General features: G+C 54.9%; 1 protein-coding gene across 1 annotated transcript; it reads left to right on the forward strand.

Moving 5' to 3' along the window:
• The first annotated feature begins 4,152 nt into the window (after positions 1 to 4,152).
• WRNIP1 (WRN helicase interacting protein 1) lies at positions 4,153 to 15,465 on the forward strand. Its single transcript, XM_025264789.3, has 7 exons — positions 4,153 to 5,014; positions 6,706 to 6,897; positions 7,320 to 7,561; positions 11,856 to 12,085; positions 13,020 to 13,175; positions 14,255 to 14,334; positions 14,788 to 15,465. The coding sequence occupies exons 1-7, from the start codon at positions 4,274 to 4,276 to the stop codon at positions 15,061 to 15,063; spliced, it is 1,917 nt and encodes a 638-aa protein (XP_025120574.2). The 5' UTR covers positions 4,153 to 4,273; the 3' UTR covers positions 15,064 to 15,465.
• Positions 15,466 to 16,087: the final 622 nt, after the last annotated feature.

Genomic DNA, 16,087 nt, shown 5'->3' on the forward strand with positions numbered 1-16,087 from the left:
GCAGCAAGAAGTATACAGTTTATTGGAATAAACTTGATGAGAGATGCGGTGCAGAGGGCAGGGGACATGGGAAAGTCAGGACAAGAAAGGCGGGTGAGGCTAGGTTAGGGGAGAGGACCCCTGCAGCAGGAAGGACAACGGATGACCCTGGGGCTGACTTTTAGGATGCAGACTAAAGACGGTGGGGATGCGCTTCACAGTGGGGTTAACTGAGCTCAGAATGTCCAATGTACCTCGGGTGGGAATGTGAAGGGCAAGCGCGGCAGCGCTCGGGACCCGCAGCCACACTGAGACTTTCCTTGTGGCCACTAACAGACGGCTGGTCTGAGAGCTGAGCCACGCACATGACCGTCAGCCCACCGTGGTTCTGGGGCCGGAGGAGAGAGAGAGAGAGAGAACGCCAAGGCCGCTGAAAACACGACAGCGGGAGGGACTGACGGAGGACGTTCAAGCCCTGGGTTTATTGCTCTACGTTGATCTCATTCACTACAGTCTTATAACAGGGTTTACACTTCTTTGGTTTTATGTTGATTAAAAAAGAAAGTTTAAATCTGGATAGGGAAGCTGGTGTGGTTTATTCATTTTATTTTTCTGGTACCTCCATCTAGTGGAGAAAACTTTGAACTTCAGACAGAACGAGCTGGGGTTCAGGAAACAGTCACAGAGGGCTTGGCGGGTGACCAGCGAGGTTCTAAGCACCTTTACGTTCCTAGGATGGCTGACCGCCCACAACAGCCTGCGAGGCGCTGCCGGACGCCCTCAGGTTTGGAAGCTGAGCCTGCGAAAGGCAGCAGCTTGCCCAAGGTCACACCACGCCCCACTCAAGCCCAGATTCAAGGGCAAGTCCGTGCATTTTCACCTCGCATTCCATCCAAGTGGCTCGATTTTATTCATGGATGAGACCACAGGAGTAAAGTACATATACACGAGGAGATACGGGGAGTTTTGTCTTCTCTTTTTTTACTTTTTCTGTTTTTTTTTTTCTTTTAAATATTTATATATACAAATATGTGAACAAAGCACTTGTATAATAATAAGATAGGACTATACTATATAGCTTTGTATCTTCTAACTTTTATTCAGTATTACACAATAAATGCTTTCCATTACAGTAAAAACTTTTGAAAATATATATTAGGTAACAATAAAGGCAGATACAGAATTACATTTATATGTATATACACAGAGTCTTCAAATGCATTTTAAAAGACTGGAAGAGGGTGTTAAAATATTAACAGTGAGAATGAGTAGATTTTTCACAATTAGTGTGTATTAGTTTTAAAAAAATTAAGTTTTAAGCTTTACATTTATTAAAAGATTCAAGAAGCTTCACAGATGTTGCCTGGTTTGTTGTTACTATTTCAAACTACTTTGTGTTAAAGGTGACCATGTGTCCATCTATTTCTACAAATGTTTACAATTATCGTAGTGTACCATGTTTCCATATTTAGAGATACGTTCCTTCAAAACTCATTTTGAGGGCAGCCCCAGAACCTGACCAGTAGCAGGACATGGCACACCAAACTCTCACTTTGGCCTGAGGACTGCACTGTTACCGTTTAGTCGTTCAGTCCTGTCTGACTCTTTCTGAGACCCCACGGACTGCAGCCCACCAGGCTCCTCTGCCCATGGGGTTTCCTAGGCAAGAACACTGGAGTGGGTTGCCGTTTCCTTCTCCAGGGGATCTTCCTGACCCAATGATTGAACCCAAGTCTTTTGTATCATCAGGCATATTCTTTACCACTAGGCCACCAAGGAAGTCCACAGATTATACTGAGCTGAAGGCAATTAAGCTGATACAAGAAAAACTCTCTGCTCTCCCTTTACTTCTTAAGAGCAGGACATAAATTTGCAAAGGTGTCCCCCATCCCATCTACCAGGACGAGCAGAAGCTAATCGCTGGAGGGAACCCTGGGCCCTCATGGGCCCAGAGGTGGCACCAGAGGAAGCTATATAATATACGTAACTGGTTCTTGTCTCCCATCTGTTGTTGTTCAGGTGCCCCGTTGTGTCTGACTCTCTATGACCCCGTGGACTGCAGCACGCCAGGCTTCCCTGTCCTTCACTATCCCCCGGAGTTTGCTCAGACTCATGTCCATTAAGTCAGTGATGCCCTCCAACCATCTCATCTGCTATTGCTCTCTTCTCTTCCTGCCCTCAATCCTTCCCAGCATCAGAGTCTTTTCCAATGAGTTGGCTGGCCACTCATATCAAATGGCCAAAGTACTGGAGCTTCAGTTTCAGCATCAGTCCTTCCAGTTAATATTCAGGGTTGATTAACTTTAGAATCTTGGCTGGTTTGATCTCCTTGCAGTCCAAGGGACTCTCAAGAGTCTTCTCCAATACCACAGATGAAAGGATCGATTCTCCAGTGCTCAGCCTTCTTTACAGTCCAATTTTCACAATCATATATGACTACTGGAAAAACCATAGCTTTGACTAGACGGACCTGTGTTGGCAAAGTGATGTCCCTGCTTTTCAATACACTAAGTGTGTTTCCCGTTGGCCCCCATACATGTGCCTTAGCTGTCTGCTCCCTAGAAACGCAAGGCCCTCTCCCTTGTCCTGTCACTTCCCTTCAGGCGTGCTGTGTCTGCTGCTAAGCTCCCACCCAAGCCCCCGGTCACCACTAGGTAATCCCCGTGTATGAGACCTGCGCATGCTCACAGGCCCGTTTTTCTCTTTTTAATCTGCCTTCTGTTGGTTAAATTCGAAGGGCCCAGCTAATAAAACCTAAGGTGGAATGAGGAAATTTCTCTCTAGGCTCTGAAAACCTCTTCTCAAACTACCTGCTTTTGTGAAGTTCAGGGGCTATTTGCTCTGGGTAATAATTAAAAGGTTATATAAAAGTTCATGATCCTACATTTCAAACTGTATGATGGCCAAAGGGTAAAGATTCTTTCTCATTTTTGCTTACCTCTTCTAATCAGAAAATTGGATTTCGGTCCTCTTTACAATTGCAGGGAGGTTGCAACACATACTTTAAATCCACTATCAACTGAAAAAATATTTCCTTTGCTATTCTTTTTTATACCGTCTTTTATATACTGCTAGTTCTCTGTGGTGCTGGAGAAGACTCCTGAGAGTTCCTTGGACTGCAAGGAGATCCAACTAATCAGTCTAAAAGGAAATCTGTCCTGAATATTCATTGGAAGGACTGATGCTGAAGCTCCAATGCTTTGGCCCATCTGATGCAAAGAACTGACTCACTGGACACGACTGGGCGATAGAACAAGTTCTCTGTGATCCATTCCTTTTTGTAAAATCATCGCACAAGAAGGGGCTCATACATTCCTTAGGTGGTTGCCTTTCGGTTAAGTCTGAAGCAGTTCTTATGCAGATGAATTAGAAATTCCAGTCTTGTCAGCTTTTAGTAAAGTCAATTCTCCCCTAAAAATGTTCCATTTGTTTTCATGCCACCTCTGTTTCCTTTCTCTAAATACCAAAAAGTCAGGTTTGTGGCACGTTTTTTAATTAGTTTCAGAAGAGCAGGAACGTGGCTCAGAGGCCATCCCCTCGCCCACAGGCCAGAGACTACCGGGTCTCAACCCGACGTCGCTCGTCCGCCGGCGCCAGGAGGTGCTCGCGCGTTCCTAACGTCTAACCACGAAGCGGCCGTGAGACACCACGCGTTTGGGGTAAAAGGCCAACAGTCTGTGGAGAACGGTGCTAGACGTGTGTCTCCGGCCGCCGCTGTGGGTGGCCCTTCGGACTCCCTGGGACAGTCCCTGCCCAGCGTCCCGCCCGCGTCCACCGTTACCCGCACTTCCCCGCCCCCTGACTCCGCCCTCCGCCCCCGCCCCGCCCCCCAACGCGCCCAAAGCCACACCCCTTGCGCAGCCGCGGCGCGCGTCCCAAGGCTCCGGCGTCCCGCCCGCGGGTGGGTGCGCATGTGCAACCTGCCGGCCTCCCGCGGCGCCGACCGGAAAGCGACGCGCCGCAACCCGCCGAGCGGCCGCGGACTACGTTTCCCGGCAGGCCGTGCGAGCCGTTGCCCGCGCCGGCCGGAAAGGAGCGCTCCTCAGCCCGCCGAACGGTCGCGGACTACATTTCCCGTCGGGCCGTGCGAGCCGGCGCCGGCGGCGGCCGGGCTGGCTACCGCGGACTCCGCTTCCCGGCGCGCCGCGCGAGGCGGCGGGGCGGCGGGCAGAGGGCGGGTCGACGCGGGCGGCCCGGACGTGAGGCCTGAGCGGCGCTCTGCGCCGGGCCGCGCGCGTCCTGCCGCCTCCCGGAGCCGGGGGCGCGCGGCGCGGGGCCTAGCGCGGCGGCCGCCATGGAGGTGAGCGGGCCGGAGGACGACCCGCTGCTGGCGCAGCTGCACCGGGTGCAGTGCCCCGTGTGCCAGCAGGCCATGCCCGCCGCGCACATCAACGCGCACCTGGACCGCTGCCTGCTGCTGCACCCGGCGGGCCTGGCGGAGCCGGCGCAGCCCCGCGCCAAGCGGCGCCGGCCGTCCGAGAGCTCGGCGCTCAAGCAGCCGGCCACGCCGACGGCGGCCGAGAGCAGCGAGGGCGAGGCGGAGGAGCCGGACGACGGCGGCGAGAGCGAGGACCGCGAGAGCGACGACGCGCCGCCCACGCCCAGCGGCGCGCGCCTGCTGCCCGACTTCCCGGGCGCGCGGCCCGGCAGCCCGGGCGGCAAGGGCGCGGGGCCGCGGCCGGCGGCGGCGGCGGCGGCGGGCGGCGCGTCCCCGCGGAGCTGGGGCGAGGCCGAGGCACCGGAGGAGGAGGAGGCGGCGGGCGACGCGGACGGCGAGGACGACGCGGGCCGCTGGGACGCGGACGCGGGCGCCGCCGCATTCGGGGCCCCCGGGGGCCGCCCGCGCGCGCCGGCGGCCGAGGAGGTGCGGCAGCTGCTGGAGGGGAAGCCGCTGGCCGACACCATGCGCCCCGACGCGCTGCAGGACTTCGTGGGACAGGGCCGCGCCGTGGGGCCCGAGACGCTGCTGCGCTCGCTGCTCGAGGCCAGCGAGGTGCCCTCGCTCATCCTGTGGGGGCCACCGGGCTGCGGCAAGGTCAGCGCGCCGTCCCGGCCCTCTGCGGGGGGATATGGGGGCCCCGATCAGGGCCCCGAGGCGTCCCGCCCCGCCCTCACCCGCTGGCTGTTAGTAGCCTGATTCTCTGGGAAAGGACAGGTGGCCTGGAGCAGTTTCCCATTCAGGAGTGTGTCCATTCAGTTTTGGGGGAAAAAAATGCAAATAATTTCAAATTTCTGTTGTGCTTTCTTCTGTTTAGCTATCGGGTTTCTTGTTCATTGGCTTTGTTCTTGCAGACAGTTCTTTATCAAACCTTGAAACTGTACTTAACAGGGCTGACCTGAGAACTCCTTCCCTTTTCAAGTCGCTTTCATCCACTGTTTTCCATAAATTCTTATGATGCCTTGCCCTTTAGAGAAGAAACTGGGTGCGTCTTGGTGTCCAGTGCTTTCTTGGAAATTAGCACAAGCCCAAAGGTGGGCACTTAGGATACTGCAATCTAGAGAACAGAGCATTGGAAGAACACTTGAGCAGGAGTCTGAAGGAGCCTTAAGGAGGCAGGTGTTAAGACTGAAAGAGAGCCAAGCGGTGCTTAAATACATATATTTTATCTGCTGGAAGAGGAAGAAAGCACCACAGAGTGGAAAGCAAAACCCAGGATTAGGTGCAGAGGAGCTCAGAGCTGTGAGATTCAGACGCCTTGATGGTGTTTTCTTTGGTTTTTCTTTCTAGCTTCATCCTCTGTTTATGTGTCTTGTGCTTTCCTTTGGTCAAATTTAACCCACATAGCTCGGTGCTATGCAGTAGCATCTTTACTGATTTCCGAGAACTCTTTGCTTAAGATGGTCAGAACCGTTAATCAGATGGAAGAGGTAGAAGAGGCAGAGAACAAGAAGAACACCCCTGGGGCGGTGAGCAGGACACACTGAGGACGCGCGGCCAGAAAGGCAGTGGGCTGAGCTGGTCAGTGCGGAGGTGGGTGACCCATCCCAAGCCAGACAGGTGTGGCCTCTGTGCTGGGACTTGCGGAGGAGCAGCCGCAGTGTCTGATGGGGCCGTGTGACCTTCAGAAAATGAAATGCCCCCTTGCCACTCATTCCGGAGCACATTTGCCCCTCTTCACCCCCATCCTTACTGCCGCACTGCGATGCGGACGGTAATAATAAACTTAATGAGAGCATGTGCATGTGTATAAGCGCCAGGTGCCGAGCAGCACTTTTCCTTGGATTTCTTTGCTTCCCAGGAAGCGCTGACGGAGGTGTTGCTGCTGCTTTACTCCGTCCACAGCAGACGGTCACAAGTGGTTTAGGGTCACCGTTGATCCCCCAGTTCAAGTGCTGGTTCTCTTCTGCGCTGCCTGCGAGCTTCGGGCTGTGGTCCCCCTGGCCCGGGGGTCTGCGCCTCGCCGGTCGGTGTTGCTGCTCTCTTGGCTGGGCGAGGTCACACCTGCCACCAGGCTCAGCTGCGTCCATTCAGCAGCTCTTTCCAGAGATTTCGCAGATCTTAGTGTCCCCCGGAAGGCATCAGCGGAGTTAGACATGAAGGAGAGGAGGTCAGGATTAGCTGAGCTTTCAGCTGCTTTGCCTGCTTTATGTGTGGCATTGTCTTTAGTGTGTAAACACGCACCGCGCTGTTTCAGCCGGCTCTCCTGCCGGGCGCCGCAGTGTCCAGGCTGCTGGTAGGCATGCTGGTGCCCATCCCTCCATCTCAGTTCCCGCCCTCTCTCGCAGACCACGCTGGCCCACATCATAGCCAACAACAGCAAGAAGCACAGCATCAGGTTCGTGACGTTGTCGGCAACCAGCGCCAAGACAACCGACGTGCGGGACGTCATCAAACAAGCTCAGAACGAGAAGAGGTTTTTCAAGAGGAAAACCATCCTTTTCATTGATGAGATTCATCGGTTCAATAAGTCTCAGCAGGTACGTGCTCTCCCTTCTGGTCCTTGTGAATGTGGACTTGAATATGAAGCCCGTGCGTTCACTGCACAAGGATTCAGGGTGGGGGTGACTAATTCTCCAGGAGCCCAGGCCCTTCGCCCTTCTCCTTCATGCCTGTTATCCTCACTTTTTCTTAGCATTTTTTTTGCACCCAGAAAATGCTGCTTCTGTCTGATAAATGAAATTGTAGGTGTATCCCGGGGCTGTTGATATGAGAAAAACCACTTTGGGTCAGGTTTCCAATTTTCAGGCATTTGTAATTGAAACATCAGGACTCAGTGGACAGCTTAAGTTGCTGATTGGATCCTGAACTCAGGATTAGGAAAAGAAGGAACAGCCGGCTCATCCTGGATCCTGCAGGCTGATCCTGCAGGTCAGCGTCTTCTGTTTTCCTTCCTGATCAGGACACGTTCCTTCCTCACGTGGAGTGTGGGACCATCACCCTGATCGGGGCGACCACGGAGAACCCCTCCTTCCAGGTCAATGCTGCTCTGCTGAGCCGCTGCCGAGTCATCGTGCTGGAGAAGCTCCCCGTGGAGGCCGTGGTGACCATCCTAATGCGGGCCGTCAACTCCCTGGGGATCCAGGTGCTGGACTCCAGCCGCCCTGCCGACCCTCTGAGCCACGGCGGCAACAGCAGCTCCGAGTAAGCAGCTCTGGCTCCGGGGGGAGCCCCTGGCTGGGCTGGAGGGCCAGATGAGCAGGGTGTCCTTCCAGGATGGACGGGCGTGTGTGATGCTGGGCTGCAGAGGGGCTGCCCTGTCTCTGCAGATGGAGAGACCACCTGTCCTGGGCGCCCCCAAGGCTCCTCCGGCTCTGACTGACCGCCTGGCCCCTGGCTTTAGTTCTTGGTGTTTGCCTTGGTGCTGACAGATTCCGGGCTTTTCCTGGCATACCTTTTTATCAAGGCTCGGAAAACCTGGAGAGGCTTTTTGATTATTTTCTTCATAGGAGAAACTTACGTCATGAATCTTTTGAAGTTTATACTCCGATTCTAGTTTTCTTTTTCCTGCAGTTTTTTTTTTCTTTCTGTAAAACATTGAGTAAGAATTAGTGTAAAAGTTACCGTAAACTTTTTCAGGTGTTTTTAGGGTGATGGTTGTGCACTCTGGAAGTCAGACTCAATTCCACAAAAGGAAAGAAACTGTAACTGAAAATGATGCCTTAAAGGCCATCCGTTTGCTCCGGGTGATGTCTCTGTATCGTGAGAGGTGTGTGAATCGTGGGCCATCGATTGCCTTACATGGGGCAGGGATCTTCCCTTATTTGGGTTAGAAGCATGCCTCTGCCGCCTCTGCCATTTGCTCCTGTCCCCGATGTGGGAGGAATTACCTGGGGTGCAGGAAAGCCTGGACATGGACAGGGACCTGCTTGGGCCAGGTTGCATGGCTTGAGGGTCGAGCTGGGGTGGGAAAGCCACCCACGCCGGGACTGAGGAGCCGAGAGGGGCCCGAGGGCATTGATCCTTGAAGCTTCAGTCGTGAAAGCACGTCGCTGTCTCCTGACTCAGGGCACACTCTTCTCCGGGTGCTGGTTGCTGAGGTCCCTGAACACCTCCCTGTCTGTTCTGGGCCTGAGCACCCCTCCTCACCCTCCCCTGAGGTCTCGAGTGGTTTCAGCGTATTTACTCCTCTTGAGGACCCGCGTGGTGTCAGCAGGGTTGCAAGGAACTGGCTCGTGGGGAACTGGCTCACGGCTGGAACCTCTGCAGCATTGTTCTTCAGTTCCCATCCAGAGACTTGCCTTGTGACTGTCCCGAGCAGCCTTTTATTACTGCAACACCTGTGTTTAGAAAGACTGAAGTCTGGACATGGGCGATCCTGGAATGTGGCTCGTGTGAAAGAGGGGATGAGGAGCCGTGGGAGACCAGGTGGACTCACCCCAGTGCCCATGACTCCAGACCTGATGGAAGGGATGACAGTGGAGCAGAGCAGACCTCAAACACTCAGGGGAGGATTGCATTTTCCAACTGTGGAAAACTCTCCGTCTCTAAAGGCTTTCTCGCAGCCTGCTCATTGGCCTTTTTCATAACGAACGAGGCCCGCTCACCGCCTGTCCGTGAGGATGGGCTCTGAGACCGCCTGTGTGCCTGTCCTCTGCCCACTTCCTGCCCTGGGTGTGCGCGGTGCAGTCACACACGAGGGCAGTCTGTGCCCCTGGGCGCTGGCCCGATGGCGGCACAGCAGCGGTGACCCACCCCTTTGGTGTTGGCAGTTTCCATGACGCCTGTTTGGTAAAAGGATAATACTGAGAGTTCTGAGTACCTGGCTTGCTTTTCAAAATAGCGTTTTATTATGAAGGTTGCAGACTCTGTATGATATGACCCAGTTTTGTTTTCAAAGCTTGACTGGATGGTCACAGGTTAGATAGGTTCAGGGCGTTCCGGAGGTTCTGCCTGCCCCCAGGCCCGCCCCCAGCTCAGTGAGGTGAGAGGTTAGTGGGTGGGCGGCTCGCAGAGGGGGCTCAGCAAGCGCCCTGGCAGCTGCTGTCCTCTCTGGGTGCTGCAGATAAGGATTTGTGGTGGTGTTTTCTTTGGTACTTCCCATCTGTCTCAGTTGTTAAAAATACACGTTCCATCCTGAGGCTGCGGGGAAGCTGAAGTCGGCCCACTTGGTGTGCACAAGTGGGGCCTGTTGTCCACCAGGCCCTTGGGTTCGGGACCCCCGTGCTGCGGCCAGTCGCCTCCGAAGGGCGGCCCTGCGGCACTGGCTCGGGCCTCCAGCCCTGCGCTGCCCTGGCTCGTGGTCCTGCGGGCGCTCTGCTGCCTGCGGCTCTGAGGAGAAAGGCCGTCGCGTTCTAGTTCTGGGGCCAGGTGTCGAGGCCGTGTGGGTCTGCCTGCCCCACACACACAGACAGACACACATATACACACTTGTGCAGACACAGTTACACACATCACACAGACACATATACGCGTATACATGCACACTTATACACACATATACACACAGACACACACTTAAACACACATATACACACTTATTCAGACATGCATATACATATATCACACACACATACCCAGAGACACACGTACTTATACACACATATACACACAGACACACACTTAAACACACATACACACTTATTCAGACATGCATATACATATATCACACACACATACCCAGAGACACACGTACTTATACACACATATACACGCACAGAAGCATGTACTTATACACACATACATATACACACTTATATACCCACATAGAGACACACTTACACAGACACATACATGCTTATACACGCGCACACACACACAAGCATACACACACACACACAGACACGCACAGGTGTGCTCTTCCCGCGGCTCCCCTGAGCCACCGCACCTCCTCTGCTGCTGGCCCCCCAGTGTGGGTTGTCTTTCGTGGGTCTAGTGTTTCTCCAGATCGTCGAGAATCCGCTTTGGAAGTGGCTGTCCGCTCTACAAGGAGCCAGCGCTGTGGTCTCGGTGTGTATTGTGAGTGCCTGGTCGGGGGGGAGGCCGGGCTGATGGGAGAGCCGTCCGTTGTGAGCTGACTCCTGGGGGCAGAGAGGCAGCTGGGAGGCTCTGAAGAGGAGTCTCTTCAGAGACATGGCATCTGGGAGACGCCAGAGGTGGGCCTTCAGGGGCAAGTGCAGCCTGGGGTCCTCGACGCTGTCCCCCCAGGGAGGCGGGGCGCCCTCTGAGCACTCCTGCCCAGCCCAGTGGGGCCTTCGGGGTTGTTCTCCAGGTAGCTGCTTCAGATGGTCCGCGTTGATTTATTAATTGCTGTGACATTTCCAGCTGCAGGTTGGCAGGGACACGGCTGAGCTGTGACTTAGAACAGTTATATTTTACTTTGTACGTATGCAGCTAGCCAGAAAGAATAAGATCTCTCTACATAGCTAAAAGTGTAGGACACCTTGTCTAACCAGACAGAATAGGAAAAGTTGCTCAATTAGACTCGGAGTCACAGTTAGACCTTCTTTACGAAGGTCCACGCGTGGTCAGTACCCCTGTGGCAGCGTGCCCCAGACCAGAGCCCAGTGCCCAGCTCCTGGGTGCTGCTGTGCCCAGAGGGACTGGGGACAAAAATGAAGATGCGCTTATAGAGTTGTCCCTCAGGATCTGCAAGGCATTGGATCCAGAGCCCCCCACCCCCGTGGACACCAGAACACGAGACTGGAGGATGCGCAGGCCCTTTCTGTGACAGCCTCATGTTTGCCTAGGACCAGAGCACATCCTTTCATATATGCAACATTGTTTCTAGGCGGCTCATCACACTTAACAGGATGTAAATAAACCATGTGTAGGTTGTTGCAACCCAGAAGGCACTGGCACCCCACTCCAGTACTCTTGCCTGGAAAATCCCATAGATGGAGGCGCCTGGTAGGCTGCAGTCCATGGTGTCGCTAAGAGTCAGGCACAACTGAGCGACTTCACTTTCACTTTTCACTTTCATGCATTGGAGAAGGAAATGGCAGCCCACTCCAGTATTCTTGCCTGGAGAATCCCAGGGATGGCAGAGCCTGGTGGGTTGCCGTCTATGGGGTCGCACAGAGTCAGACACGACTGAAGTGACTTAGCAGCAGCAGCAGCAGGTTGTTGCAAATAGGCTCTGAATGCTTTGTACTTGGTTGTCAATGTGCAGCAGACTCAAGCTGTGCTTTCTAGAACTATCTGGAATTTTTCCCTCTAATACTTTACGTCTGAGGCTGGTTGAAATCGTGCATGTGGAACCTGGAGATGCAAAGGACCGAATGTCAGATGGAAAAGGACCAAACATCAGGTGAAATAAGCTCAGGACTCAAGAGCGAGGCTCTGCTCAGCCACGCTGTCTCTGGCCGCTAACAGCACAGGCCCGCCCCAACACCAGGGCTTGGGGTCCCGGACAGCTTGGGAGTGGCCTTGTGGGGATAAGAGGCACAGTGTGCTGCAGGAGGGGGTGTCCAGAGTGTGACACGCGCTGGTGTTGCAGGCCCTCAGTGCTCATCGAGGACAAGGCTGTGGACACGCTGGCCCACCTGAGCGACGGGGACGCACGGGCCGGGCTGAACGGGCTGCAGCTGGCGGTGCTGGCCCGGCTGAGCGCCCGGAAGACCTTTGGGAAGAAGGGCGGGCAGAGCTACCCCCCGAGCCGCGTGCTGGTCACAGAGAGCGACGTGAAGGAGGGCCTGCAGCGCTCACACCTCCTGTATGACCGGGCAGGTGAGTGAGCACCCGGGCCCCCAGGCAGCCCCGCCTGGTGCCTCCCGGCACAGCTCTGCCTCCTGACCAGGGGGCTGACAGCTGGTGTGGAATCGTGGGAACTCAGGTGTGTGTTTAGTTTAAGTAGCTTGGTTCAGTTGGAGTTCTTTAATGAGAGTTAAAATCCTTAATTCCCTTGTGGCTCAGCTGGTTAAAGAATCCGCTGGCAACAGGGGAGACCTGGCTTCGATCCCTGGTTTGGGAAGATCCCCTGGAGAAGGGAAAGACGACGCACTCCAGTATTCTGGCCTGGAGAATCCCATGGACTGTATAGTCCAAGGGGTCTCAGAGAGTTGGACATGACTGAGCGACTTGCACTTGAATTCTTAAAGGCACAATTAAAAATTAAGTTTACGTAGAAATTGGTGCTTTTATTCTGTGCTGTTCTTTTTTTAAATGAATTTTGCCATGTGCGTTTATCTGTTTTCATAAAACCATATTTACAGATACCAAACCTGACACCAGCTCCTGTTAAATCTCTGAGCTGGAATAGTCGACATCATAAGCGCAGCGCTCTGTGTGTCTTTACAAAGGACGTGGGCGGTGAAGAGAGTCCCGTGTAGACGAGGGTGTGTGTGATTCTGGGCCGTCGTGCTGGAGTCGGATTTCCACCCCTTTAGAAGGAAGTGGGGTCTCCAGCGTGCTGCCTTCATCGTGGACCCGGTGAAGCGTGAGACCGAGGCCCTTTGCAGCGGGCGGGGCTCAGCACTGCCTCCCCGGCCCCGCGTCCCACGGCGGCGGCACGAGCCCCTCCGCGGGGCCGGGTGAGGGAGGTGTCGGAGCTCACCGAGCTCAGGCCCTCCTGGGTCCCTCGCTGGCTCGGGCTTCCCTGAGGTCAGCTGGGGAGAGGCCTGCAGCGCGGCAGGCGCAGGGCTGAGTGGGGTTCTGCGTGCAGGGGAGGAGCACTACAACTGCATCTCGGCGCTGCACAAGTCCATGCGGGGCTCCGACTCCAGCGCCGCGCTCTACTGGCTGGGTCGCATGCTGGAGGGCGGCGAGGACCCGTTGTACGTGGCCCGGCGGCTCGTGAGGTTCGCCAGCGAGGACGTGGGTGAGTGACGGGCGCCGGGCGGGGGCCTGGGCGGGGCCTGGGGAGGGGAGGGGCGGAGCCCCGGGAGTGTCGGGGCGGGGCTCCGGGAGTGGGCGGGGCGGGGCGGGGACTCGGTGGAGTCCGTCCTCTGTTTCTGGGCGTCTGGCTCCCACAGTCACGGGTCCCCGCGTCCTTCGGTAGTGACGCCACGGGGGTGCGGGCTGCGTGCTCTGCCCGCGTGGGCCGCCTTCGCAGCTCGTGCCTCTGTCGCCGTGGGGTCCGTGGGACCCCGTGTCACGGGCCTGTCCGCAGCAGTTGCCACGTGGTGTGCCCGTGTCGCACTTGGGTGATTCTTGAGGCGTTCACACTTGCATCTCTGTTCTTTTTGTTTTGGAGGTCTGTGACAAGTCCTCTTTGACGTCACTACTACAAAAAGATTGACCCCCTCAAGGCTCGGGGGATGGTTAGCATGTTGAGCAGTGAAGTGTTTTAGGCACGACAGTGTCCTGTTAACATAAGCTCTGTACACGCTGGGGAACCAGGAAATTCGTGCAGCCTGCTTTGTCGGGTTTTCACTTTGTCGCGGTTTTCACTTTGTCGGGTTTTCGCTTTATCGCGGTTTTCGTGGTATTGCAGCAGTCCAGAACCAAGCCCACAATCTCTCCGAGGTGCCTGTGTTGAAATAAAAGCAGCGTTTTAATTTTGCTTTGAAGTCAGGTGTTCTGCTTTTCATCAGAGAGCTCCCGAGATGTTAATAGAAAGGGAGGGCTCCAGGCCCCGTTTAAAGGAGATCTCAGAGCCTTAGCTTTCTTTGGTGTCAGGAAGTGCTCTGCTTTCAGCATGTCCATCCGGTGACTTGTCTTCATGGCCTCCGCTCTTTACGGGTGTTGTACGTGGTCTCCTGTTTTTCCTACTGGATGTAGAGCTTTTATCTCCAAGGAAACAACAGTTCTGCATGGTAACCACTCCGTGCACACCTCTGGAGTCAGCTAAGATCGGCTTTTGCCGAGTGATTCCTCGGTTAGGGTCTGCAGGCGGTCATGGGTCAGCACGGGGGTGTGCACTGGGGCTTAACTCGCCCCTGTTCGTATGTGTGGCAGGCCTGGCCGACCCGTCTGCGTTGACACAAGCCGTCGCCACCTACCAAGGCTGTCACTTCATAGGAATGCCCGAGTGCGAGGTAAGGCCCCTGCCCTATGCCGTCACCTTGGGTGGTGCCTCCCTGGGCCTGGACCACGGAGGAGGCCGCCTGGCTCTCCGACCCCCATCTGGAAGCTTAGACGCTGTGAGGGAGGGACCTCGGTGTCGGCAGGGTCTCATGTGGGCTCCTCAGAGGTGCTCAGGGTTTCCTGGGGGCAGGAGCCTCAGAAGAGCTGAACAGGATGTCTCTGCAAGTTCACCCACAGACAGAGCAGCTCCTGCTTAGCTTTACATGGTGGGGTTTTGAGAAGAATTTCATGTGATAAAAAGTCCTTTCAGTTTTAAAAGAAAACCACCGGTCTGGTTTAGCCTTGTCTCGGGGAGGGGCGCCTTCTCCCTGTCGTGGTTTGTCCAGACCGTGGGCCCCGTGGGAATGTCAGCGCAGCGGGGGGCTCCCAGAGTTAACCCGGGGCGACGCCCCCACCCCGCGCAGGTGCTCCTGGCCCAGTGCGTCGTCTACCTGGCACGAGCCCCCAAGTCCGTCGAGGTGTACAGTGCCTACAACAACGTCAAGGCCTGCCTGCGGGGCCACCAGGGGCCGCTGCCCCCTGTGCCCCTGCACCTGCGCAACGCGCCCACCAGGCTGATGAAGGACCTGGGCTACGGCCAGGGCTACAAGTACAACCCCGCCTGCAGCGAGCCGGTGGAGCAGGACTACCTGCCGCAGGAGCTGCGGGGCGTGGACTTCTTCAAGCAGCGGCGGTGCTGACGCAGGCGGCCGACCGGGCCGGGGGCCTGGCGCAGGCCGTCCCGGGCCCGCCTTCTGTGCCAGAGACGGAGCGTTCTGAGGCGGGGCACAGCTACTGCAGCTACGTGTGTGACGTGACGTTGTGTTCGTTTGCACCCTGTGCGACGTTATGCTCATGAAACGTTCTGGCAGCTTCGTGCAATGGATTCACGTTATCAGGAGGTATCTATTTTGTCATAGTATTTAAGTCATAATGTCATTTCACAATTTAGTTCTGTAGGTTTCTTTTCCTTTAAAAAATGTTTATTCTGGGTAGTTTCAATTGGTTAAAAAAAATGTAATTGTGGTTTAATACTGCATAGTGTTTTGGGTATTTTTTTTATATGCAAAGGTCTTATGAGCCAATAAAACTATTTCAAAGTACTCTTCAATTCTTGCCTGTTTTCCACCTGGAATCCAAGGTTTCAACATCTGTCAGTGTTACATTCTGATGGGTAAACACGGGAAGAAAAATGACCCTAGGTAACAGAGTTCAGAAATCTGTGTATCTGTGAAAATCAACTTTAAAAATTTTGAAGGATTTTGAAGCATCATCGTGATTGATTGAAGTACAGTTAATCTTCAGTTCCAGAGTTGGTTGGTTCCCATTCCTTTGAGGCCAATTCTCGGAATTGCTGCAGCTTATGTCGTGGCTACAATCTGATCACCGTGCAGCTGACGTCACCTGGTGAAGGTTTCAGCTCAGGATATGGTTCCGAATATTATCTGTAGCCCTGGAGAAGGAACTCAAGGTCCCTGACTCTGCTTCCTGGCTAACCTGCTACTGTTGGCTCTCTCTTGACTGTTTGCCTTTGTTTCTGCGTTCTCTCACCTCTCTGATTAGACTTGCCCTTTGGCTAAAGCTTTTTTGCGGACAAAGGCAGGTGGCGGCACCTGAGAAAGGACCACAGGGTCCTGCTCTGCTTCACTGACTTCTCAAGCTTCCTCCTGCTGTTGGGCACCCCTCTCCTCCGGGGGGACCCCACCTGCTCATCGGTTGGTGGTC

This window comes from Bubalus bubalis, chromosome 2, assembly GCF_019923935.1.
Source record: "Bubalus bubalis isolate 160015118507 breed Murrah chromosome 2, NDDB_SH_1, whole genome shotgun sequence".
Taxonomy (NCBI): domain Eukaryota; kingdom Metazoa; phylum Chordata; class Mammalia; order Artiodactyla; family Bovidae; genus Bubalus; species Bubalus bubalis.

Coding starts and splice junctions, on each gene's coding strand:
- WRNIP1 (XM_025264789.3), top strand. CDS start 4,274: ATGGAGGTGAGCGGGCCGGAGGACGACCCGCTGCTGGCGCAGCTGCAC. Junction 6,898..7,319: donor GGTTCAATAAGTCTCAGCAG/GTACGTGCTCTC, acceptor CTTCCTGATCAG/GACACGTTCCTTCCTCACGT. Junction 12,086..13,019: donor CCTCCTGTATGACCGGGCAG/GTGAGTGAGCAC, acceptor TTCTGCGTGCAG/GGGAGGAGCACTACAACTGC.